Genomic DNA, 26989 nt, shown 5'->3' with positions numbered 1-26989 from the left:
CAGTCATCCTTTTTTCTCACTACATGCACTTGCTTTCAGTGACTTTATGCATATCTTTGATTTCCACTATTAGTCAATGATTTCTAAAAATATACTTTTTGAGCCTTAATATCTCCCTTAAAATCCAGACTCATGTCTGTTTTCTGAATATTTTAAGACATTTCAAAAACCACACTGTTAGAACTAAACTCATCATCCTTTACTAAAATCCCTCCTTCTTTTTACTTCCAGATAGTTTAGTAGTCCATAATTTATTGGTTTTTACCTGAAATTCCTCTCTTTCATCATCTCAATTCTAAAGTGCTTCTAATTCCATTTCTAAGGCTAGGTAATTCCATTTAATAAATAGCCCTTTACCCCATTTAATAATTTTCTTTGGAATCCAGATTCTCTTCTCTCATCATCTGTTTCTATTTTGACCTAGATTCTCTTTATTATTTTCTTTTCCTAGAATATTAAAATAATCTCCAAACAAGCCTGTTATTTTATTAAGTTTCCACCTTCTAGTACATTCTCTACTTTGACATCCAGTAAACTTTCTAAAAATCAAATATAATCATATCACTCTCTTACAATAGGTATATTTCATGCAGCTTCTTTTTGCTCTAACAATTAAGTTTAGTCCTCTAGTTGACTTTTTAAAATATAATTGTGGGGAAAAATAATAAAATAAAATATATTTGTGGTATGTAGAAAATAAATCTATTCTTGTGCATGATCTCCCAACCAAAAAATTTCCAAATAGACAAAGAAAAGGAACTATTGTACTTAATCATAACTGTAGGTAAATGCTGTATTTACCACCAAGAAAATGCAGTGGTTTTCTAGAGCTTTTCTAGTAACATAACTGATTCTTTCTGAGGAATGTCCCTTGTTAGTAGGTATCATATATGAAATTTTTCCTCTGATGCAACAAAGGTAGAATGAAAATGATTAAAATCATAACAGGTTGTCATATGATCCATGTCTTATGTATTTGGCTATATTCTCTGTGAAATTGAATTTATTTTTCAGTTTTGAATGAGTGAGATATACCTGTAAGGAGACCATGTTAGTGTTTGCAGGCATCGTCAGTCCTCTCCATCCACCCAAAAGTACACACTCACACAGAGAGTTTACATTTATTTTATGAATTATTCATCATAGTGTGCTGAGCCATTGTTTTGCTAGGATTTACCCATATTGCCTTATTTAGGTTTCCTTTTCAATTTTTAAGATAACTGATCAAGATTAGGGATTGAGTTTTTGGTGAAGAAGTATAAGGAAGTTAACAAAGTCCTTGTATCCAAGTCCCACATGCATGGCAGTCTTCCACAAATATTATCCCACTAATGCTAATGAATTTGTCATAGAATATGGTTCCATGAATATGTGTCTGTCCTTATCTGAAGCAACTTCTAAATTTAAATAGAAATTAAAAAATAGAAAAAATAGAATTAAAAAAATAGAAAATAAAAAAAATTGAAATCATTATCTTAATTTAAATTATAAATTTTCAGGGGTGCCTGGGTGGTTCAGTGGGTTAAAGCCTCTGCCTTCGGCTCAGGTCATGATCCCAGAGTCCTGGGATCGAGCCCCGAATCGGGCTCTCTGCTCAGCAGGAAGCCTGCTTCCCCCTTTCTCTCTGCCTGCCTCTCTGCCTACTTGTGATCTTTGTCTATCAAACGAATAAATAAAATCTTTAAATATATATATATATATATGTATATATATATATATATATGTAGATAGATAGATAGATAAATTTTCAAATTGATGTATTTGGTCTAATTGATAGCACAATGGCCCTTTACCCAGGCTTTTAATTCTTGTTGTATCCTAAAAAAACGATGTGTATTTATCTGCAACTTTATTATAATATTTTCTAAAGATTCAAGATGCTTTCTGGATTTAATTTTTGCCAGATGATCTTTAAAAACCAGAGCAGAATTGCAATGAAGATGCTTTGTTAAAACAACAAAGACTAAGGCTGTGGATTAGTGAAGTTGGAGACCAAATCATTTTTCTAATTCATTCTTGGTCATGTATATCAGGCTAAATATCAAAATGAATTTGAAACTATTTGAGGCTATCTGCATAGGGTATTAAATTCTTGGAGAGTCTTTTTTCCCCATGCTGATTTTCATGTTACCATTATTTTCATTTCCCCTTGAGCTTTAGCTATTTAGAATTATGATTCATTCTTTTCACCATATACCCTGATCATTAACCCATTAAAACTTTATCAGGCAGAGAAGCAAGAGAGTCTATGGATAATGACGAGGCTGGAAAATTTCTTGTACAACTTGTTGGCTCAAACTGGAAGAAGAGTATCGTGCCAAATTATCTTTACGTGCTCATGAATAATGTTCTAACAAAGGTGGATGGAGACATGAGCATAAAGCATAGTTCTAATGGAAGGAATAATAGTAATATCCACCTTGGTAACACATGCTAATGTCTCGACAAGATGTTATCTGCTCTTGCTGCTAAATTTGATGCATATTAAGTTAGCAGCCCCTATTGCTATCTACTATTTTACAGAATGAACTAGAAGAGAAAGAATACAGCTTTCAGGATCTGCAAGTCCCTCATATGATGATAAAATAATTGCATAGAGAATACCCATTTAACTTAGAGTTTATGACATATTAAGTGGGTGGATTGATCTTAAAAATAAAAGTGAGATAGGCAAGAAGGAATTTGTAGTTTCTACCTGTCTTTAATTATTTATACTGAACTCTGAAATAACTGAGATTTTTGCTTTTTCTATTTCCTAAATGCAGAATTTCAGAGTGGACTATAGGCCTTTAATGTGAAAAAACATCTGTATTAAACCAGGAATCATTGTCAGTAACATTTGGACACAGAAATTTGGAGGATTAAATAAGTGTGAAAGTTGATCATGGAAATCAAAGAGGAAGGAGCATCAGAAGAAGGCCAGCACTTTCTTCCCACACCCCACGCAAATGATACTGGGGACTTCCAGTTCACAAGTAAGTGTATGTTCCCTTTTCTATAACTCTCTGAAAATGCAAATTAGATCAACTAAACACACATGTGTGTGTAATCACAGAAACCTTGGTTCTAACAAATGACATGAAATTCACTTTTTCTCATTTGCACTATTTATTTTATTATAGTGTGTCTATAATGTGCTTCTCATCTTTTATCTTTTTTTTTAAGATTTTATTTATTTATTTGACACAGAGAGAGAGAGATCACAAGTAGGCAGAGAGGCAGGCAGAGAAGGGGAAGCAGGCTCCCTGCTGAGCAGAGGGCCTGATGCTGGGCTCAATCCCAGGACCCTGAGATCATGACCTGAGCTGAAAGCATAGGCTTAACCCACAGAGCCACCCAGGCGTCCCATTATCTTGAGTGAGATAGATGATAGTCTATGAAATGGTTAAATATCAAATAGTAGAACCAAATTCTTGAATGTGTATTAAGGCACTAATAAATACTTTTTTAAAAAATATTTATTTATTTGACAGACAGAGATCACGAGGAGGCAGAGAGGCAGACAGAGAGAGAGGAGGAAGCAGGCTCCCTGCTGAGCAGAGAGCCGGATGCGGGGCTCGATCCCAGGACCCTGGGATCATGACCTGAGCCGAAGGCAGAGGCTTTAACCCATTGAGCCACCCAGGTGCCCCCTTAATAAATACTTTTTAAGTATAACTTGTATTTAGCATTTATATAATCTCATGTGAAATTATTGTTTGGGGGAGGCGGCCAAGTGGCTCAGCTGTTGAAATCTGCCTTCAGTTCAAGTCATGATCCCAGGGTCCTGGAATCAAGCCCCACTTCAGGTCCCCAGCTCAGTGGGAAGCCTGTTTCTCCCTTCTCACTCCCCCTGCTTGTGTTCCCTCTCTCACTGTGTCTCTCTCTGTCAAATAAATAAATAAATCTTTTTTTTAAAGGAATTATCCTTTTAACATAGAAATGTTCTCTTTAAAATCAAAAGCATGTAGGGGCACCTGGGTGGCTCAGTGGTTTAAAGCCTCTGCCTTCAGCTTGGGTGATGATCCCAGGGTCCTGGGATCCAGCCTGCATCTGCCACTCTGCTCAGCGGGGAGCTTGCTTCCTTCTCTCTCTCTCTGCCTATTTGTGATCTCTGTCTGTCAAATAAATAAATAAAAATCTTTTAAAAAAAAATCAAAAGCATGTAAGTTAAAAGCACTAGGGCACAACGGTTACCCTAGACATGTAGATTGTCACTGCTATACCTGAAAGCACTAAGTCACATAAATCAAACAAGCAAGGAGATTTGCCAAGATTTGCATTTGGGCATTAGAATTGGTTTTTGTCCTACTCAAGTAATTAAAATCATTGGAAAAATTGTGTTTTCTCTCATGCTTAAAATTCTAGTTTGTTTTATTTTTTAGTATGAATTGTGTTTTTTTTTCTTTTCAGAAGACTTTAATTTACATTATAAAAATAATCTTTAGAAAACAGTATTGGTTGGAAAAGCTTTCTAAGAAATTTGGTTGTCAAAGCTTACAGCAGTTGTTAATAACTTTAAAAAAAAATCACACTACTTGAACAGAAATCGACCTAATGATTGTCACTCTCATCTCTCTTGGAAAGTGTAAAATTTTTGACCATGGTATTGTTAAATGTCAACAGGAGAAAAAAATAAATGGTTATCATGCAAAAAAGTGTTAACTCGGGATGCCTGGGTGGCTCAGTTGCTTAAGCATCTGCCTTAGGTTTAGGTCATGATCCTAGAGTCCTGGTATCCAGCCCCACGTGGAGGCGTGGTGGGTGGTGATGCTCAGCGGGGAGTCTGCTTCTCTCTCTGCCTGCATCTCTCTCCTGTTTGTTTGTTTGTTTGTTTGTTTTTGTTGTTGTCTTTTTAATGATTTTATTTATTTCTTTGACGGAGAGAGATAGCCAAGGAGGGAACACAAACAGGGGGGAGTGGGAGAGGGAGAAGCAGGTTCCCCACTGAGCGGGGAGCCCATATGGGACTGAGCCACTAAGACATCCACCTATCCCATTTGTGTGCTTGCTCTCTCTCTTAGTCCCTGACAACTAAATAAAATATTTTTTAAAGTGTTAACCCTGTAAATAAAAAATAGTTTTTATACAAAGAGGTAGTTCTAACAATGTATTAGTAGTACAAAGTTTAAATTGTATTTGGTAAATATACCAGTAGAAATAAATAAGAAAATTATTTTAGTAATGTCCTTACATTTATTACCAAATGATTTAATTTTACATAAATTTTATCTGCTAGTTTGGCCACCCATGAGACATAATAAGAAGTGGCATCCAAGTTCTCATCCACTTTTGTTTAGAAGCCCCTGAGATTTGTGTGGCCATCAGATATCCACATTATCACATTATAGCACATAATCACTTGCCACAGCCTGATCTTGCTACCTTGTAACCACTACATGTTCTCAGCCCTTACTTTTGTTCTCAGACTATCCCTTCACTTCACTCTAAATCATTTAGCCATGTTATTAGATTTCTTAAAAATCAAGAAAAAAGGGGGCGCCTGGGTGGCTCAGTGGGTTAAGCCACTGCCTTCGGCTCAGGTCATGATCTCAGGGTCCTGGGATCGAGTCCCGCATCGGGCTCTCTGCTCAGCAGGGAGCCTGCTCCCTCCTCTCTCTCCACCTGCCTCTCTCTCTACTTGTGATCTCTCTCTGTCAAATAAATAAATAAAATCTTTAAAAAAAAAATCAAGAAAAAAGGAATAGAGACATTTAGCAGAACATTGATTTGAGCTATCAGTAAGTTGGCAGAATAACCACCACCATAATGTCTTTCATCACCTTATTAGAGATAGCTCTTTAATTAATAATTTACAATTTACAGCAGGCTGGACTGATTTGAAAGAAAAATCTATATGAGAGTACTTTTGTGAGGTCATCTTTTTAAAGGCTTTGCCTCTGCCTATATGCATCTAAGAGAAAATAACAATTGAATAATACATTTTAAACTTGTCAAAGCTATAAAAAACAATTATTTTTTTCAGTTTCTTTATAGCCAAAGAGCTAAGTAGATCAGTCAAAACTTTAGCCACATTTAGTTCTGCTACAAATATGTACTCCCTGAAAACAGACTGCTTATAAATTTGGACAATTAACTGAGATAATTCTTTCTGCCAAATAATGTGTTTATACATTCTGGGCAGGGTGAAGCATAGTAAGATGTATTGACATATTTTTGATAATAAGTTAAATACTTTTCATCTGAATTCTTACTTATTATTTATAGGTATTCAGAAGATGCCAAATGAACCACAGTTGGAGTTCATCCTTGGTAAGGAATTCTGCCTTATTTATACTGATAAATAGAATAGTTATATATATATATATATATATATATATATATATATATATATATATATATAGTTTATAACCTTAGGTGCCTATATCATTATATTACTACTTATATCATTATATAATTTACAAACTTTTATGAACATTGTTCTATAAAAAGCTTTCATTCTTTAAGGTATTACTCTGAGGTGGGTGGCGGGAGGGGTAAAATAATAAAGGAGATTAAGGGTACACTTATGATGAGCACTGAGAAATGTTTTGAGATTATTGGATCATTATATTGCGTACCTGAAACTAACACAACACTGTTTTCATTATATGTCAGTTTAAAAAATAATAATAATGATGATAAAGCTGGGGGGGGATCATTCTATGTGATGTCACTTCTCCCAACTTGTAAGTAAAGAATCTAAGCTATGGAGTAAGTCAGTTCACTACCCAAGGATATAGGGTTCAGTGGTGACAGAGTTGTACCTCTCAATCAGGTCAGCTGACCACAGATCTGGAGCCCAGCGCTCATCCTAATACAGTGACTGGGCTTTGCTGCTAACCAACATTTCTCAAAATCCATGTTTACTTCCTCCTTGAACTGGAGACTGAGCTCATGTAGTGCTCCTTTATGCCATATGCAAGGTTCCTGCCTTTTTTTTTCCAATGTCACATATTGAAAAATTTTCTTTCTCTTCCACCTTGATTTTGTGGACAGATCCTTAATATTTGCGAATATCACTATAATTCAAAACTTTGATTTGCTTAAGCAACTTTAAAGATCTGTCACATGTAGAAATTTGTAACTTGGTCCAAGGATGAGTTAAAAATGTTCACTCTGTGGCTGATCCACTGCTTAGCTAGTTAGTGGGACCTGCTTTGTGTCTGAATTTACATGACTGCAAAATGTAATTCGGGAATTAGCTGCAAAATGGTATTTGAAGAGGGTAAAAACGTGGTTCATATAAACCATTTAGAGAGGGTTTTTTCCTTTTTATAATTCTAAAATGTTTTGAAAACAATGAGGTTTTATAGAGTAATAATACAGGTATTCAATTTCCTATACAGAAACCAGATATCTAAATCTTTAAATATTAATATACATGTTTTCTGAAGTTATGGGAGAATTGAAATACGTACATTTACTATCTATAGTAGTTTTTAGTGGTTTGAAGTCTCAATTATTCTGAATATATATTTTCATTATATGATGAAATAGGTTTCAAATTTATACCCTTTGCTCAAAATATTTTATATATATATTATATAATATATATTATATTTTGAAGTATATTTTGAAGTATAACTTTTTTGAGGTAATAACTATATATAATAGGTTCACAGCACAATTGAACAGAAAGTACAGAGATTTTCCATATGCCCTCTAGCCCCATAAATGCATAGCTTCCCCTATCAGAGTGGTACATTTGTTACAGTTAAAGTATTTATATTGACACATCATTATTATTCTAAGTCCATAGTTTACATTTGGGTTCATTCTTGTTGTTATTTATCCTACAGATTTGGATAATGTATGATGGCATATATCTACTACTAAAATATCATACAGAGTATCTTCATTGTCCTAAAAATCCTGTGTGCTCAGACTGTCCATCCCTCTCTCCCCTAACCTTTGGCAACTACTGATATTTTTTTAATTGTCTGTCTAGTTTTGTCTTTTCCAGAATGTCATATAGTTGGAATCATACAGTATGTAACCCTTTCAGATTGGCTTCTTTCACTTAGTAATGTGCATTTAAGTTTCCTCTATGTCTTTTCATGGCTTGATAGTTCATTAGAATATTCCAGTGGTTGGATGTAGCATAGTTTATTTGTCTACTCACTAAGGGATCCCTAATAAGGGATATCTTAGTTACTTCCAAATTTTGGTAATTATTAATAAAGCTGTGTGCAAGTTTTTGTGTAGACATAGTTTTCAACATCCTAAGATAAACACCAGGGAACACATTGTTATGTGATAAGAATATGCTTAGTTTTGCAAGAAATTTCCAAAATGTCTTGCAAAGTGCCTGTACCATTATGCATTCCCACCAGCAATGCATGAGAGTTTCTGTTACTCCACATCTTCACCAACACTTAGTGTTGTCAGCGTTCTAGACTTTGGCATAATTCATTTAAAATTTTTTTGTTTTATTTTTTTTACAAATGTAGCTAATGTGCTGTAAGTTAAGGAATCTGGATTTTTTTGTTTTCCCAGGTATTAAGAAACAAATGTGAAAACTCAGGAAATCTCTGTGGTAACACCAAAAAAGTTATATGTATTTTTTTCTAGAGAGTTCTCAGATGGTGTCAGATTTAGAAAGAACTTGTTTCAGAAAGGGAGCTGAGTAGCAAAAGCAGCCTAGGTACCTCTTGACTCGATATAACTTGCTACTTGAGACTTTATCTATTTACCTTTCATTTTTAAGGGAGGAAATTCTTCTTTACTTTTTTAGTAGGATTTCAACGAGTAAAGATTTGTTACAGTAACTTAGTGTATTTCAAAACACAGATAAAACCTTCTTATTTACACCCTGGAGAACAAGGTGAAACCTGAAGGCGGCAAAGACAATTGGAGGAGAGGTTGTTAGTCAAACATGGAGACCAGCTTTCAAGAGACAGGGAGCCTAGGCCAAATGCATATTCTTTTTCAAATGAAGTTATCTGTCTTGTTCAAAGACCTAGCTATATTTTTTTGTTTTGTTTTGAAAGCCCAGTCAAATTCAATGACAATGTTGTCGTCACTTATATTTCTGGCTTTAAATCAAAGACTTAAGAGAGGAGCAGCTGTGAGAATTTGTTCATAATAATATTCCTCTCATAAAAAAACTTCAATTTTCTTTTATCATATTTATTCAAAAAAGCCACTAGAATTCTTAACAAAGATAATTTTATCTTATCATGTGGGAAAAAAAAATGCCTTACAAGTAAACAAAGTTATTTAGAGTCTTCAGGAAATTGTGTTGTTGATCCTGGATGATAAATTTCCCTAAACTGTTTCTTATGCTTCTAGCATTTTAAATTCCTCAATCGTAGTAATTCTTAAATTAAAAAAAAAAAAAAGACTTAAAAACTACTCTACATTAAAATTAAACTCATGTACGTTTTACTGTATTTTTTGGTACATTTTTCTTTGAGTTTTTTAATCCCACATATTCTTTACGACTCACCAACTAGTTAACTTCATAATAATGAGAGAATAATAGTTTCTTAAATATTTTTGTCATTATTTAAAAATGCATATGCATTTAATTAAAAAAAAGACATCTTAATAAAAAAATTTTTAGAGAATTAAAGTCAGAGGCTTTTGTTCCACCTAATCTTTCAACTAAATTATTGATATTTGAATCTTGATTCTTGCCAAAATATTTAAATAAATTGAGGATTTCAATGGTTTTGCTTTTAAATTGGGAAAACAGCTACACTAATTTTCCTAGGTGTCATATTGCTTTCTATGTTATTTTCCATTGAGGATTTGTTTCTGCCTCGTCTGTATGCCATTATAAAATCACTGTATCTTGCTGAAGTTCCTCTGCTACATCTTTATTCAAGTAAATGAGGTAGGAGATGCTTAGTCAATTGAGCAAGCTAATTGGTTAAAAATGTCTTGAGAACACAAGTTTGGCATTTACTGAAAAAGTGAGTATTTCAGGTCTATTGCCATTACATTTCTCGTGGTTTACTGATTTAAATTATGTAACTCACCCTTACATCTGCAACCTTACTTCCACATTTTTCTCATTCTTTCATTTAAATGCATTGATACCTTTTTTATGTCCACAAAGAGGGAAATAATTAAAAACTCAAGAGAACACAGATTTTCTTACAGTTTAATAAAATTGTTTTTTATTTTAACAAAGTAAACATTTGAATAGAGGGATCATGGGGTGCCTGGGCAGCTCACTGAATTAAGAACCCAATTCTTCATTTCAGCTCAGGTCAAGAACTCAGGGTCATGGGATGGAGCCCTACCTCAGGCTCTCTGCTCAGCAGGCTAGTCTGCTTGTCTCTTTCTCTGCCCTTCCCTCTCCCTCCCCCTGCTTGCATATGCTCTCTCTCTCTCCAAGAAAGAAAGAAAGAGAGAGACAAAGAAAGAAGGAGAGAAAGACAGGAAGGAAGGAAGGAAGGCAGGCAGGAAGGAAGGAAGAAAGAAGAGAAATCACTTCTTAAAATCTGGGTACATTTCTTTTGAAACCACTGTGGAAAATATATAGAGAAGACAAATCTTAACAAAGATATACAAGAACTATTATCTATTTCTTAGGTTTATCTTCCCAGTTATACTTATAAATGATGCTTTCATACATCATTATGCTTTTATACATCTTCATTTACTGGCTCCAAAGTCAATAGCATACTTATGCGTATGTTTTCATATTTTTATGTGTACACTACATATTATAAATCCAAAACAGTAGCTACTAATATATGTTAAAATAGAAGAGATGGCTTGTATGTGTGCGTGTGTGTGTGTGTGTGCATGTGTTCTTTGTGTTCTTTATTTGACACTATGAAGTTATATTCTTAAAATAATTTATACCTTGATGACTGATACCTAATGGAAACCAATGACTAGATATAGGGTGCATTGAAAGACACATTGTAGACATCAGCAGCCTCAGTGTCAATTATGATAGGAATGAAAAGGCATGGATGCTGGAATGAAATCTCTAACAATACAAATCATTCATTCATACCTATTGCATTGGGAACATAGAAAACTTGTAAGTAAATAATTTCAAGCAGTGTTAAGTTCTATGTAGATAGTAAACAGAACAACTCTATAGAACATGTTTGGGGGAGATGTAATTGACTTGGGAGATGTAGGGACTATTTTATTTTATTTTATTGTTTTTTTATATTAACTTATAATGTATTATTTTCCCCAGGGGTACAGGTCTGAATCATCAGGCTGACACAATTCATAGCACTCGCTATAGCAACATACCCTCCCCAATGTCCATAACCCAACCACCCTCTCCCTACCCTCCTATCCCCAGCAACTCTCAGTTTGTTTTATGAGATTAAGAGTCTCTTACAGTTTGTCTCCCTCCCAATACCATCTTGTTTCATTTTTTCCCTCCCTACCCCCATGATCCCCTGCCCTGCCTCTCAAATTCCTCATATCGAAGAGATCATATGATAATTATCTTTCTCTGAATGACTTATTTCGCTCAACATAATACCCTCTAGTTCCATCCATGCCATTGCAAATGGCAAGATTTCGGGGTGGTTTTTTTTTTAATGGCTGCATAATATTCTCTCTCTCTCTCTCTCTCTCTCTCTATATATATATATATATATACCACATCTTCTTTATACATTCATCTGTTGATGGACATCTAGGCTCTTTCCATAGTTTGGCTATCGTGGACATTGCTGCTATAAACATTCAGGTGCATGTTTATCCCTTCGGATCCCTACATTTGTATCTTTAGGGTAAATACCCAGTAGTATGATTGCTGGGTCGTAGGGTAGCTCTATTTTCAACTTTTTGAGGAACCTCCATACTCTTTCCCAGAATGGCTGCACCAGCTTGCCAACAGCATAAGAGGGTTCCCCTTTCTCTGCATCCTTGCCAACATCTGTCGTTTCGTGACTTGTGGGATTATTTTAGATATAAAAGTCAAAGAAGGCCTCTGTGTGTCTGAAGGGACTTAGAATGTGGAAATTTATTTGTAAAGTGTCCATACCAAACATAAGACCCAAGTGACTTTCTCAGCGGGAGGGCCTGACTATAGTAAATATTTATGCAGCAGGTAATAGGGTTGTAAGAATGGGAATACTGGGGCTCAAGAGTAATGAATTGGGTTGCTGGTTTGATCACGAATGAAACCAAGTTAGGAGTTGATCTGGTCTTGTAGTTAAAAAAAAAAAAAAAAAAAAAGGCCTCAGAGGAAATGGCAGAATAGTGAAGAACCACTTGTTGGATGACTGGAATGCCAAAGTCAGACTAGGAGAATTCTGGGATAGAAGAAATACTGATCCACTGAGATCCTGGCTCCACGGCCTCTTCTAGTCTCCCTCGCTCCCTAACTACAGAGTAACAGGATCTGCCCTGGCTGTTGGGTGCTGCCAAGCTTCTAGTGAGCAAGAGAGAGAGAGAGAGAGGGTTCAAAGCCAACAAATTGTTAAATCCCTTACCTTTTGTAAAAGTATTTAATCTTTTAAGAATCCATATTTAACTTATGGGATGATTTTTTCCAGAGACTTTTTCCTCTTGAAAGAAAATAGATCAACTCCTCCCCTACAAGTTTTATTAGTACATAACATCAGACTAATCTGAGGCTCAAATTATTTAACAGAGACTCACTTCATTTTTCAGTTTTCTCTAAAATTGAGAAGTATATAGCAATGACTATAATTTTCATAGTAATATAGTGAAAGCTGTCATAGATAAAAATCAATAATAGACAATGTAGAAATAAATCTGTTTTCTTGGCAACATGGTCATATATCATCATATATTTTCAGACATAGTTAACTCCCTTTATTTCCATTTTATCATTCCATTTCTAGACTTTTCTGCTAACACCTCAAATTCAGAATGGGTGAAAGAAAGTGCAGGCCAAAAAAAAAAAAAAAAGCACAGGCCACTGTATTTTATTCTCAAGTGTCAATCAACATATGTTTTTTAATTTTTATAATGAAACATACAGTCTTAAGAGGGAATACCATAAAATCATAAGAATGATCTGTCAGAAGGATAGTTTATTGAACAAGAGAATATAAAAATTGTCAAAGCAGAATAACAAACTACATATACAACATGACCCTTATTTAACCCTCTTTGTACGCACAAAAGAATAAGATTGGAAGATAGGTATGAGTGTCTTTAACTGTGGTTATGACAAGTTAGTAGAATTCTTAATTCCTTTGTTCTACTTTCTCATATCTTCCCAAAATCTCTGCAATATGCCCATTTAGATGTTATAATCAGGTGTTGTCATTTTAAAAAATGAATAACCTGGGTGCTTGGGTGTCTCAGTTGTTTAAGAGTTTGCCTTGGGCCCATGTCATGATCCTAGGGTCCTGGAATCGAGTCCTGCATCAGGCTCCCTGCTCAGCGGGGAGTCTGCTTCTCCCTCTCCCTCTGCCCCTGCCCCCTGCTTATGCTCTCTTTCTCAAATAAATAAATAAATAAATGCTTTAAAAAAATAAAAACGTAAAAATGAATAACCTGAGTAAGGTGAACAACAAAAAGGGCATAGCTAAAGGAGTAAAATTCCGCTTTTCATCTTCAATTAGCTCATTGCATAATTAGAGAGGTCAAATTAAGACTCCTGAAATCATTAAGAGACCTTTAAAAGCTAAGTGATTTTTAGGGTCTCTAATAAAAAAGAGATTGTGTAAAGAATCAAACCAGTATAGGAAGAAGTAGTCAAAAAAGTCTTCCTAAGAAAGACTAACTGAAATCAATTCTTCAAGTATGAAAATAGGATTAAGAATAGGAAGAGGAGGGGTGCCTGGGTGGCTCAGTGGGTTAAAGCCTCTGCCTTCAGCTCAGGTCATGATCCCGGGGTCCTGGGATCGAGCCCCACATCGGGCTCTCTGCTCAGCGGGGGGCCTGCTTCCTCCTCTCTCTGACTGTCTCTCTGCCTGCTTGTAATCTCTGTCTGTCAAATAAATAAATAAAATCTTAAAAAAAAAAAAAAAAAAGAATAGGAAGAGGAAAAGAGGAATTACATTCCAGACTAGGAGAGCAGCATAAACAGACTCTTGGTGCTTGGAACAAGATAAAGACTTCAAATCCAGAACATACACATGCAGAAGGCATGCACTAAGTACTTATTTAATATTATACCAAGCTTTATATAGAAAGGCCAGCCATCTTGTCTTCCTTGAAGAGAAAATGGAAAATGTGTTCTCAGACTTGATTCTTGATTCATCTACTTCTTGGTCTTTTAGAATAGTGGCATATATAGAAAAAATAGTGATTCCAAGTGTTTTATAAAAAATTAACTTCACATTCACTCTGTAAGCCATGCCATTTCTGCCATACATAAGGTGACTAAATAGGCAAATTGAAATTTACCACTTGTGAAAACTATTTTTCTATGGAAATGAAGATTAAAAAAAGCAGTCTCATGGATATGCAACCCACTATATAGCTATACTAGGTACATGGTGTGTACCATCCTAGAATTCAGTAATTAAAATTCAGTTTTATCACAACATTACATTATGGCACAATGACAAGATGTCCCTAGGTAGGTAAATTCAAATATTAGAGTGAATTTCAGAAAGGAAGGTTATTAAGCCTTTGCCCAAGAGGGTGTTGATTTTAAATACTTTGTTCTACTGTTGGAACATATATAAGGTTATGTGCACTGACTTTGGATTTTGAGTATAGAGCCATTATGTTTCTCATAGCCTGGTAGAGAGGAAAAAACAAAAAAAACAGTAACAACAACAACAAACCCCAGAAAGTCATGTAAATTATGCGATCAGTTTTCTGCATTCAGAATTTGAAATGTGTATTAAAATGTGCTCAGACTGACAAGCTGCACAAAAACAGTCTCATCTCTTTATAGACACAGCTTTTATAGCTTGCTAGGGCCTTCATTAACCTGCATGTCAGGTCCATTCGTACTTTATGAATTGCTATAAATCAGGAATTATTTTATATGTTTCTCTAAAAGAAAAAAAAAAAATCCTAGGAGGCCAAACTTACCAATTCTCTCCTATGTTCACACTTCTACTTTCCTGTTGGTCTGTGTTCTATAAATGATTATAAAGCTCTGACTTTTTTTAAAGTTCTAATGGGAAATTGGAAGATTTTAGTCTATCTTCTTTAGTATTTTCACCCTATACACAGTATGCTACTCCAGCTAAAGGGAATATCAAGCACAGAAGTATATTTTTGTATTTAATTTTTACTGATAAGATATTCATTCTTTTTTTTTTTAAAGATTTTATTTATTTATTTGCCAGAGAGAGAGAGGGAGAGAGAGCAAGCACAGGCAGACAGAATGGCAGGCAGAGGCAGAGGGAGAAGCAGGTTCCCTGACGAGCAAGGAGCCCGATGCGGGACTCGATCCCAGGACGCTGGGATCATGACCTGAGCCGAAGGCAGCTGCTTAACCAACTGAGCCACCCAGGCGTCCCAAGATATTCATTCTTATAAGCTGTAAGATCATCTTCCAGCCATAATAGAAGTATCTAGTAAAAATTAGATCATGTCTGTGCTTGTCCTATTTTGTTGCTTCATCATACATAGATGGCCATTCTCTTGATTCTTTTTTTTTTAAAGATTTTTTACTTATTCATTTGACAGAGATCACAAATAGAGAGGCAGGCAGAGAGAGAGAGAAGGAAGCAGGCTCCCTGCTGAGCAGAGAGCCCGATGCGGGGCTCGATCCCAGGACTCTGGGATCATGACCTGAGCCGAAGGCAGCTGCTTAACCAACTGAGCCACCCAGGCGTCCCAAGATATTCATTCTTATAAGCTGTAAGATCATCTTCCAGCCATAATAGAAGTATCTAGTAAAAATTAGATCATGTCTGTGCTTGTCCTATTTTGTTGCTTCATCATACATAGATGGCCATTCTCTTGATTCTTTTTTTTTTTAAAGATTTTTTACTTATTCATTTGACAGACAGAGATCACAAATAGAGAGGCAGGCAGAGAGAGAGAGAAGGAAGCAGGCTCCCTGCTGAGCAGAGAGCCCGATGCGGGCCTCGATCCCAGGACTCTGGGATCATGACCTGAGCCGAAGGCAGCGGCTTAACCCACTGAGCCACCCAGGCGCCCCATTCTCTCGATTCTTGCAGTATGATACTTCCCTTACAAAACGTGGTTTTCCACTGAATAATAATTTTGGGGGAACCTTCTAAATACAAGGCATTGTACAAAGTGCTGGGATCACAGTAATAGCACAGGAGTAGCTACCATTTTCTGAGAATCTATGATACTTATGGTATTATGAAATGGTGGTTACCTCTTTACAAACAGAATGCCCTGTTTTCCTCGCCACAACTCCACAAGGTGATAACACTAAACATAACTAACATTTATCAAGTGTTTGTTTACCATACACTGTCCTCAGTAATTTACATAAATTGATTACTTTAAATTTCACAATTTAATTATGAGATAATTGTTCTATTATCAGTCACTTTTGTTTTATAGGAAAGGAAACAGGCATGAACTGGTCAAGTAATGAGCCCAAGATTTGAACCCAGGAATCTGAATACAGAGCATTCTCTCCTATATTATGTTCATTTGTGAGCTAAAAAATCTAAAATTCCCAGTGGTCAACTTTCCAAAGATCTTATGAAAGTTGAGTGACAAAGTCAGGATCCAAGTTGAGGGGGTACCTGGGTGACTCAGTCAGTTAAGTGTCCAACTATTGATTTCTACTCAGGTATTAATCTCTGGGTGAGGAGATTGAGCCCTGAGTCAGTCTCCAAGCTGGGCATGGAAGCTGCTGGAGATTCTCTCTCTCTCTCTGCCCCACCTCCCCCCATTCACATCCTTTCTCTCTCTCTCTCTAAAAGGAAGGAAAGAAGGAAGGAAGGAAGGAAGGAAGGAAGGAAGGAAGGAAGGACGGACCTAAGTTGTGTTCTGATTCTGAAGCTCCTGCTTTTAACCACCAGGCTATATCCCTTTCTTAATGATTCCTGCTTCCCAAGACTTTCTAGGAGGTGGTGGAGACAGACAACTACAATGCTAGGCAGATTATGATAAGGGCAAAAGGTATACACTGACAACTATAGAAATACTGAGTAAACGGTAATTAAATATAACTGTGGCATCAGAACAACATCTCAGAAGAAGTGGCATTTGAACCAGATCTGGAAGGATAAGCAGGATTTCAGTTGGTATAGAAGGAAAACAAGAGACAATTCAGGCAAAGGGAGTAGCAAATTTCGTGAAACAAAAACCTAGAGCTCATTTTCCAAGGTGATGCATTTAATACTCATTTATGTATCCCTCTTTATTACTTATAATCCCACAACAAAAATAAATTAAGACTCTAGGAATGCTGTTGCAATATTTTATAATCATTGCACATTTATTAGAAACTGGATTTAAAATTCTAAATGAACACAACCCTTTAAACATTGTCTATTGCTAGCAAATTGTATTTGGGTATCAGGAACAATTGAATCTTACTGACTTTGGGGTTATGCTAGATGAAATTCAAAAAAGGCTTAGCCATGCTGAGCTGGACTCAGTAAACTCTGCGGCCATGCTGTGCCCCTGACAACTGCCTACCTGTTCAGAGTTTGCAAACAGAAGACTCTTCCCTTTCTCTAAGCTACCTCAATTTTGACAGCATCGGTTAACTTGCAATATATTTGAGGAGACATTTTCAAAACAACCATATACCAACAGCACAACAAAAATAATAGATAACAAATAGAAGTGGATTTGCATTTCAGGCTCAGAGTTCAGTCTACAGTCTGAGTGGGGAGGCAATATATTCACCAGTTAAGAGATGGGAGTGTGAAGCCAACTGCAAGCATTTGAATCCTGTCTTTGTAACCACCTGGCTACTTGACCTTAGAAAAATTACACAGTGTCTCTGACTCTTTGTTTTCTTATCTATAAAATGGGAAGGGTATCAGTATCTACCTTATAAGATTTTGTTTTGTAGGGGTGCCTGGGTGGCTCAGTGGGTTAAGCCGCTGCCTTTGGCTCAGGTCATGATCCCAGGGTCCTGGGATCGAGTCCCACATCGGGCTCTCTGCTTAGCAGGGAGCCTGCTTCCCTCTCTCTCTCTCTCTGCCTGCCTCTCGGCCACTTGTGATCTCTGTCTGTCAAATAAAAAAAAAAAAAAAAAAAGATTTTGTTTTTGTAGATCAGTATCTACCTTATAAGATCTATCTTATAAGAATTAAATAAGTTAATGTACATAAAGCACTTAAACTAGTATCTGACATATACTTAATGACTGGTTAAGCTTTATTATTTGGAATATAACCTTGGGTGAGTATTCAATAAGAACTTCTTTGAGCAGGAGGTCTTAACACTATATTTTGGGGAATAATAATTGCCATCATTTATTGAACTTCTTCTAAGTGCCAGTTATTAGGCCATTTTTTATCTCTGTTTCTACAACTGACCCTTTAGGTGCTTCTCACTATTCATGTTTCACAGATAAATTCAGTCGCTTGCCCAAGGGTATAAGGCTAGAAGGAGGAGAATATAGATTTTAACTCTAAAGGCCATGTTCTTTGTGGTTGAGTATTAAAAGTGCAGAAATGGGAAAGAGAAGACATTAAAGGCTATCTATGACCTGCATTATGTTTTTGTACTGCTGAAATAATTAGAGATTTAACTGGCAGAAGAGAAAATGAACCAATTAGAACTTCCTAATAGGTCTGTTGTGTGGGTAGTGGTTTCTAGAGTCTCAGGATTGAATGTCTGCTGCGGTCGGAGCACAGCCTGTTCTTGTTGACACTGGTCTAGATTCTAGTTTGGCGCTCTTCAGAAATTGAGATCCGTGACATCGTTAATAAAGGAGAAGTATATGAGAAATCAAACTTCTCTTCCCACTTCCTGTTTGCTGCAACCGTATCACTTAATTAAAGTTATGTGGTAATAAAGTATGTTTATTTTCATCACATTTCTTTTTGAGTAATACAACATAGGATTTTTCGATTAAAGGAGGTCTTTGACCAGGTCTTCCTTCCCAGGCCAAAACTGATTCTTCACATACGTTTCACGAATTATTTGTTAAATTAGACGGGCTTTTAAAAATGCTCACTTTCCACCTTTATTTGTGTCTTTTATCCATGATCAACATGCCCGATCTAGTTTATTACTCTTTTTGTGTGATTTACCTCATTACTTTCGTCCTTCCATTGTCTAATTACTGAGATCCGCTGGTCACTGGAACAGGTCTACCTCTGCAGCATCTGTTGCTACTTATGGGTAATTGGGGAATTAGGACTACCTAGGGGCTTTGTTCATTAGGTGGTTTTGCTTTGCATAAAGTTGAAATCCGCAGAGGTTGTGAGGCAGCAAGATCCCCTGATGCTGCTGTCTGTGTGACTGAAATTTATCAGTCAGCCTTCTTGTGGAGCAGATGGTATCCAAATGTATCCTTGGCCACCTGGGAACCGTGCCATGGGGAAGAGAAGAGACCTAGTGAGTGAAACACAGGATTAAAGAAAAGTCCCTTCATATTTCTAATGTACAAAGCAGTCTTTTCCCAAATGATTCTTACTTGAGCTTTGACCTTTTGCAATTGGCAAAGGTGGGACTATGCCCATTTCACAATGGAAGAAACTGATTCTCAGAGTTAAGTGACCTGCCTGTGGTCTTAGGCCAGGCATGAGAAAGCTGCATTATGTTTTCAAATGTTCAAGCTTTTCAAGTGTTCTACCACTTACTCTCCTATTACTCCTACTTTACCAAGGACAAAAGATTGTTCTTGGCTGTTATCTATAGTGGTAAGGTCTCAGAAGTCCTTTTAAGGAAAAAGGTATTCCCAGGTCAAAACCTGTCCAAATTCAGAATATGAGCTTTAATGCCACACGAAACTTAAATACCCTCTCACTCTAAGCAATTTCACAGTCGTGACTTTAAGCAACATTTATTTTGTTTCCAAAATTTGTAACTCTTACCTTCACTTTTCCATGGAGCTCCCAACTCCCATTTTCAACCAGCTGGTAGCTCTCTCCACTTGTTTATCTAAAAGCTGATTTCTTGATTCTAATTCCTGTCCCTCCCAAAATGTTGTTCCTCCATGATGCCCAGCTGCATAAAGAGCATCACTATCCATTGAGTTATGCCATTCCCCAAACTATAACCCTTTCTTGAATCTTCTTTTCCCCTAATCTCACATTAAATCCATCACCAAGTCCTATAATTTCTATGTTGAAAATATTTTCTGAATTTGACCAACTCCTTTCTTTGCTACTGCTTTTGTTCAGTTCTAAGCAGGTATCAGCTCTCACGGGAGCCAGTTAGGAGAGTCCTTATGGGAAGCTGTCATCTGCTCTTGCCTTGCATGGTCCCCACCCAGCAGAAGAGCCGCAGTAATCTTTTCAAACTATTGGTGTGATTTGTTCACATCCCTAGATAAAATCCTCCAATGGCTTCCATTTCACTTAGAATAATATTGAAATATCCTATCACATTTTATAAAGATCTTGAGAAGCAGGCCATTCTCACCATACTTATGCTAACCTTCTAGCTCATTCTTCATCGACCTTGGTCTTCTTTTTGCTTCTCAAACAAGCCAAACATTTTGGTTTTCGCAGTTGTTGTCCTCCCTGAGCTGGCTCCTTGGCATCACCTCATCAGAGAAGCTTTTCCTGATCCACCCTCCATCCCAACACTCAATTTTAAACACCCTGTTTAAAATTCTCACTAAATTATTATTTTAAACTTCATGTCCCACTAGAGTATAAGCTCCATTAAATAGGGAACTTCTTTTCTTGTTCACTGCTGTGAAACTGTCACCTAGAATCATGCTGGGTACATTTAGACGTTCAATAAATATCCATGAACTGAATGCATGCATGAACGCCATCGCTTTTTTCATTTCATATTTCTTCATAAAATAAGGTATATATTTAGAGATGCCCTTGAAATGTTTTTGTAATTATTGTTAACACAATTATTTGTAAAAAGTAACTCATTTAAAAAGTCCCAATAAACACAACTATTTAATCATTGGTATTTTGTTATTAACAAGTTATTAGGAGGGATAGAGCCTTACTGCCCTTGGAAATCTTCTAGAAAGAACCGACAGAAAGAATCGGTCATAGGTCGAGCCGAACAAGGGCATTCTGTAACTAGACTGTGTAGGTGGCAGTTGCTTACCTGTGTAGAATTTTATGCCTAAAATTCTTCACAGAGTCACTTCAAGATTCTGGGGTTATGACAGCATCACGAAGCAAGTAATCTTCTTATAGAGATGTTCTTAAAAGCATACAAAAACAAATAACAAGAAGCATAACAGACAACTAAAATAGTAGAAATTCTCTGGGTCCAGAGATTTGAGCTTACTTTTAAGCCTATACTCTATAACCCTGAGAGAAGATAATACGAGGGCAGCATTTGAGAGCATGGGCTTTGCGGTCATCCTGAGAGCACCTGAATCCTGTTTCTGCTACTGGCTGCCTGTGTGACTCTAAAAAATTCATTTTTACTGGGGGCAGGGGTTGTGGATTAATCTGAGATAGTGTACTTAAAGCACTAAAAATGGTGCTAGATGTATAAGTGATCACTGAGAGGTATTATTCTAATTATTGTCTTGGGTTAGTACCTTACCCTGTCCAAACTCCGATTCTTTATGTGTAAGTTGTAGATTATAATTCTTATTTCACAGGGTGTTTGAGCAAATATATGTGAAAATGAGAAATATTAGTACGTTGTTAGAAATTCAGTCCTTTTTTTTTTTTTTTCACGTGTTGAATCAGATCTTCACAAATTCTCCATGAGGAGAACTGTAATTACCATCCCCATTTCCAAATGAGAATATTGAGACTCCATCACAAATCCAGTCACCCAGTTGGGACTGGGATCTATGACTGGGAACCTTACTACATAAAACAAGTAAGAACTATCAAGGAGACCTTCAAACAAAGGGTATCTCATATTCTTACCTTACCTAGTATATCACATATCCTGGAGGAGTGGAGAAGGTGGTTCTTTAATTTGAATAGTGTAAACTACTTCTCCTTTGTTCTGAAGCATCCTGTATAGCTTAAGGCTCTGAAGCCCTCTTCAGTCAGCTAGCAGGAGCTTGGTGCGCCTTAGGTTTGAACTGCTCGCCTTGGAGATCACAATTTTTCTAAGAAGTATCTTCTTTGTTTCCTTCAAACTCTGATTCTCCTAGAACCACTATCTCCTACTTTTTGAATTTTCTAAGCTACACTATTTCCCACGTAGTGTTGAACTTGTGGATTTTGTTCTAAATAATTAGATCCTTCCTGTCCTTAGTCTTTTCCACATTTGCTTTCTCACCTACACACTCGCTTGTCTTCTTTCTCATGTTCTATGTCTCCTGGATCACTAGTCATTTCTAGTTTTAGCTTATCTGTACCAAAACCTTGTTTTACTTCCTGTGAGTCAACCGTCTTATGATGGGAGAACTGACACCCTGAAAGCCTGATTTTTCTCTTGTCACAGGAAAATCACGTATATGATTGACTCAAGAGATTCAAGAAAGATGGGGTGTTATATTCTTCAAGCTCTTCAATACTCTCCTGCCCCAAATGATGTTATAGTTGGAGACAAGTAAAACAAGAGGCTAACTATCCCCTCAGGACCATCTATTCCTCCCATTCTTCCTTCTCCCCTCTTATTTTCTATTTATGTAAAGCTTTGATGTAATGCTTTTAAACTGCTTGTAAAATATTTGGCATTAGAGGGACAGCAGTTCAAGGGACAGCAAAAAAACTAGGAATTCCACATATAGATATTAAGTGTAGCACATTTATAAAAAATAATATTCCTGAAAAATTTTTTTTAATTACCTTAATTTAAGCAACACCTCCTAAAATGTAAGCCCTTAAGTGTAATATATACAATGCAACTCTTCTAAAATATTTTGGTTTGGGAAGGCATGTCTAAAAATTGCCTCAATTCAGGGTTTGGTGAAAGCCAGACCATGAGTCAATGTGTTGTGTGTAAAGATGTCCAGATTGAACAACTGCTTTCCAGATTGCTTGCTACTTCCTGCCCAAACAAATGGATTCTTTTAGGAGACCATCAACCCCTGAAGGCAACATTCCAGACCCCTATTTCCTTTATTTGTCCTCAGCCTTCCAAATAACTCCTAGACATCAATCATTCTGTGCCCTTAGAGTTCAACAACTCTGAGTGCACTTCTCTTTGCCATCCATCTTTGGTGATTCAGGCTCTGACTTTCCTGACACCCCTCCTGTAAGTGTCTCCAATAGCCCCACTGGCCTCATCTCTTGGTTTGGAGGTAAAACAGAGAAGCTGGAAGCTACTCCTCACTAACCCACATGCTCTTCTGGACCCACTGATGGGCCCCCTCTTACCCTGATAGGAATCCTATTGGTTCCCATGTCAAACTGGTAGTCCTGGGAAAATGTTGCCCTCTTGGCCTCTGGGCAGGTAGAAGGCTTAAGGTTGTTCTCCGGATTGTTTCCTCTTACTTCCACTATCCTAGTTTTAACACCAGAGATTTCCATTAACTGACTCACAATATTTCTTTTAGTATTCGGAGGGACCTGCTTCCATTCTTGAAATAACGTTTTTCTCCTTTCTTAAGCTGCACATATGTTCCTGCTGAAAAGAGCAGCAGAAATCGGCAAGCACTTATTTCTGAAGTGGAACGTGAGTCTGGAGTTTACGCACAAAGAGCTAAGTCTATATCCATTGTGAGGTGATGAGGCCAGACCAGTGTGGGGCCTTCAGCAGATAGGGCTGGATATCAAAACTTGAAGAGACGTGGGCACAGACTTGTTTTTAATTCAACTGTCTGAGGATGGAGTCTCAGTCACCAAGGTAATAGTCACAAAAACAAGACAAAATAGTATTTTCTGAGGATTGACATAAGAGAAGCTGAGGGAGCTGGGAACAAGCTGGAGAATGGGAGTCTTCTGGTACTGACAACAGTGATTTGAACAAAATTTGTTCTTTTTATATGCAAATATGCTGTCTTCTGTACAGCTGGCTTCTTCAGTGCTCCAGAGCACAGACAATCAAAGAGCATTTCCCGAGAGCACCATTGTTCCAGGAAGAGGTTCTTTTTTTCTCTCTCTCTAGATTCCTCAGTGATACTTAAATTCAGAACCGGTACTGAGTGGGTAGTTTATTTTCATATGTGTAATGTTCCACACTAAGGAAGTGAATTTCATCTTCTCAGCCATTTTTTTTTCATCTAAAAGGCCAACATGTTTTTATTTAAGACACACAGAGATATGCGTAAGATATGGTGACATATTTGTATATTATTCTGTTATGGGGAAAAGGGAAAAAATTATATCAGGACTTTTTTTCCTTATAATGTGAATCTAGCTTTTTATATGAAGGAAATCAGCTTAATTTATAATTCAACCAGTTATAATGAAATTTAGGAGCAGGAGTGCTCAAATCTCAGTGTAGCAAGAATTCCAAGGCAGTGTTTCTCTAACAAAATCTTTTAAATTCCCTCTTGCAAATTATTGCCTATGTTCCTCAATAACGCTGTCATCTGCTTCCTCCCTAAGGCATTAGTCTCATCCTTTCCTCATGTTTTATTTGGGTTCTATTATCAGAGTATTGAGAGTCTTAAAATTCTTGTTACAAAACTAAATCACCATTGAATGTGCAGAGGACCAGACAGAACAGAATGACGTTATTGGGAAAAATTATTAGATACTGCTGAATACTCTGCTATTGGTAAAAAGCAAATTAATAAATATAGTCTTCATCTTTGAGCCACATGTTGTGATCCACAAATCTGACTGACTAGTGAAAAAAAGAGAGAAAGAGATGGAATTTAGTGGAACAATGAGGCAGCAGCAGGCACGCTATTGTTCTGGACATGTGCTAACACAACCAAAGTTTAAGCCCAATGCTACCTGACACAGAGTAAGTATACAGTACATTTTGTTTCCTGCCCCCCAACCCCCATCTTCTTTGCATGCTTCTTGTATTATCTTAAATGAGAACAACCTTAAAATTTGTCTGATATTAGCATTTTATTGTTGTAATATAGGAGCCCAAAATATAGCATTATTTCAGTATGTCTAAAACATTCTTGCATGGGGATGGCTTTTTTTTTTTCCTGTGTGTGTATGTGTGCATTGATTTCTTGTTTTTGTTTGTTTGTTTTTTAAGATTTTTATTTATTTATTTGAGAGAGCAAAGGGGAGCTGAAGGAGGGAGAAGTAGACTCCCCAGTGAGCAGGGAGCCCACAGCTGGGCTTGATCCCAGGACCTTGAGATCATGACCTGAGCCACAGGCAGACACTTAACTGACTGAGTTAAGTCAGTTAACTCAGTTACTAAATCAGTTAATTAAGGCAGTTAACTGACTGAGCCACCCAGGCACCCCTTGGATTTATATCTTCAACCTTAAACACTGAATTGCTTATTTCCCCTTGACCACCTAAAAACCTAAAATTAATACTGTTGGTTCATGTTATGGGGGAGTACTTATTCTCCTTGAAAAGTCAGGCCCTTTTCTGCTCAGCAGGGAGCCTGCTTCCTCCTCTCTCTCTGCCTGCCTCTCTGCCTACTTGTGATTTCTCTCTGTCAATTAATTAATTAATTAATTAATTAAATAAAGAAAAGTCAGGCCCTGATATTGAATTTGGGACCTTTTTTTTTTTTTTTAGCTCATTGTCTTAAAAGACAAAATAAAACCAAAAAAGGAGAAGAGAAAGAATTCTAAACATTCTAATATTTTTATGCCAACTTTTATATATTTTTTTTAATTTTTCCAACAAATTTTCTTAGGTTGGCAGTTATGCATGGTTTACATACTCTTGAGGGAAGTATGTGTTAATTAAAATCTTCCACACAACAGTTAAGGGGGAAATAACACTTTTTTTTTTTTCTCTATAAGGACTTACAAACAGTTGCTTAATTGAAGAAAAAGCTGTGGTGGGTTAAAAGAGATGTATTCCTGACCCTAATTGCCCCACATCTTGTAAATATACAGTGATGACTTCAATGACCTCCTCTTTCACAGTGATGAGAGAAACATATGTTAGAGAGCAAATTTGAGATGGCAGAAAAGAGAACACAAAGGGAAAATGCCAAATGAGAAAAATTACAGAAAGTAGCCTTGATTAGCTGAAAATATGCTAAAATGAACAGGCATGGCAAGATGTAATGCTAGACTCAATGAATTAAAGATTCTTAAAGATTCTATGAGAATACTGAATGCGCATAGAATGTATACATTAATGACCATAAATCAGTCAGTATGATATCAAGCCACATTTTTCTAAGAAGCAGCCTTCAGAAAATATTTAAAAGTGAATAGAGTATTCCCAACTACTTAGGAAAATCTCATTTTGTGGATATTAATATGAAGCAGATACACTCTGCTTTCTGCCGTTTTACCGCATACAACTGAATTGTCATGGATTGCAGTGCCCTGGGAACGAAGTAGTACTATCTTCTGAATCCACTCAGGGGATCTGAACTGTAGAGGTTGGCAGCCTAGACTTCAAAAATTGTTGTCTTAAAATTCTGGAGAGAAAGGAAGAATAAAGAACAGAGAGGAAGAAGAGACAAAACCAGGAAAGCATATTATACATTTTATAGTGGAAAGCAATTAGAAAAGGGCTGTTCGGCTTTTTAAGTGTTACATTTTTTAATTATGCTGTAAATTTGCGTAATCTCGATTTAATCACTGGTATAGGATGGTAACTGTGAAACCATATAATGGGGTACAGTAATTTATTGGACTGGAAACATAACCCAAATTGGCTTATCAGTTGATTAGTGGCATCTAATTTTCTGGAGTACAAGGAGAAAGATATATATGTGACATTTATAAGAAACCTGACCAAACAAAAAGAATTTGAGAAGTAAATTAAAAAACTGTATTCTAGGCTCCAAGAGCCTTTCCCACAGCCTTGGGGAAGTGGCTAATTCTCTCAGCCATAGTAAGATAAGTAAGAATGGTGCTGTTGAAGGAGCCTAGAAGCCAGATGGTTATTTCCCTAAAGCCCTATTTGTATAAGGCTGCTTTTCTTTTCTTTTATTTACATGTAATGTATTATTTGCCCCAGGGATACAGGTCTGTGAACCATCAGGCTTATACATTTCACAGCACTCACCATATAAGGCTGCTTTT

The 26989-nt window shown here is 36.6% G+C and overlaps 1 protein-coding gene across 1 annotated transcript in view; it reads left to right on the top strand.

Annotated features, from left to right (window-relative positions):
• The window catches only part of INPP4B (inositol polyphosphate-4-phosphatase type II B), an 832665-nt gene that overhangs the window by 447063 nt on the left and 358613 nt on the right, over positions 1 to 26989 (top strand). Inside the window, 2 exon segments of the mRNA XM_047718523.1 lie at positions 2766 to 2975; positions 6208 to 6252. Of these exon segments, the coding sequence (XP_047574479.1) occupies positions 2885 to 2975; positions 6208 to 6252 (136 nt within the window). The 5' untranslated portion in view covers positions 2766 to 2884.

The sequence above is a fragment of the Lutra lutra genome, chromosome 2 (genome assembly GCF_902655055.1).
Source record: "Lutra lutra chromosome 2, mLutLut1.2, whole genome shotgun sequence".
In the NCBI taxonomy this organism is placed as follows: Eukaryota; Metazoa; Chordata; class Mammalia; order Carnivora; family Mustelidae; genus Lutra; species Lutra lutra.
Note: the sequence above shows the minus strand (reverse complement) of the source record. Positions and strands in the feature narration are given on the sequence as shown.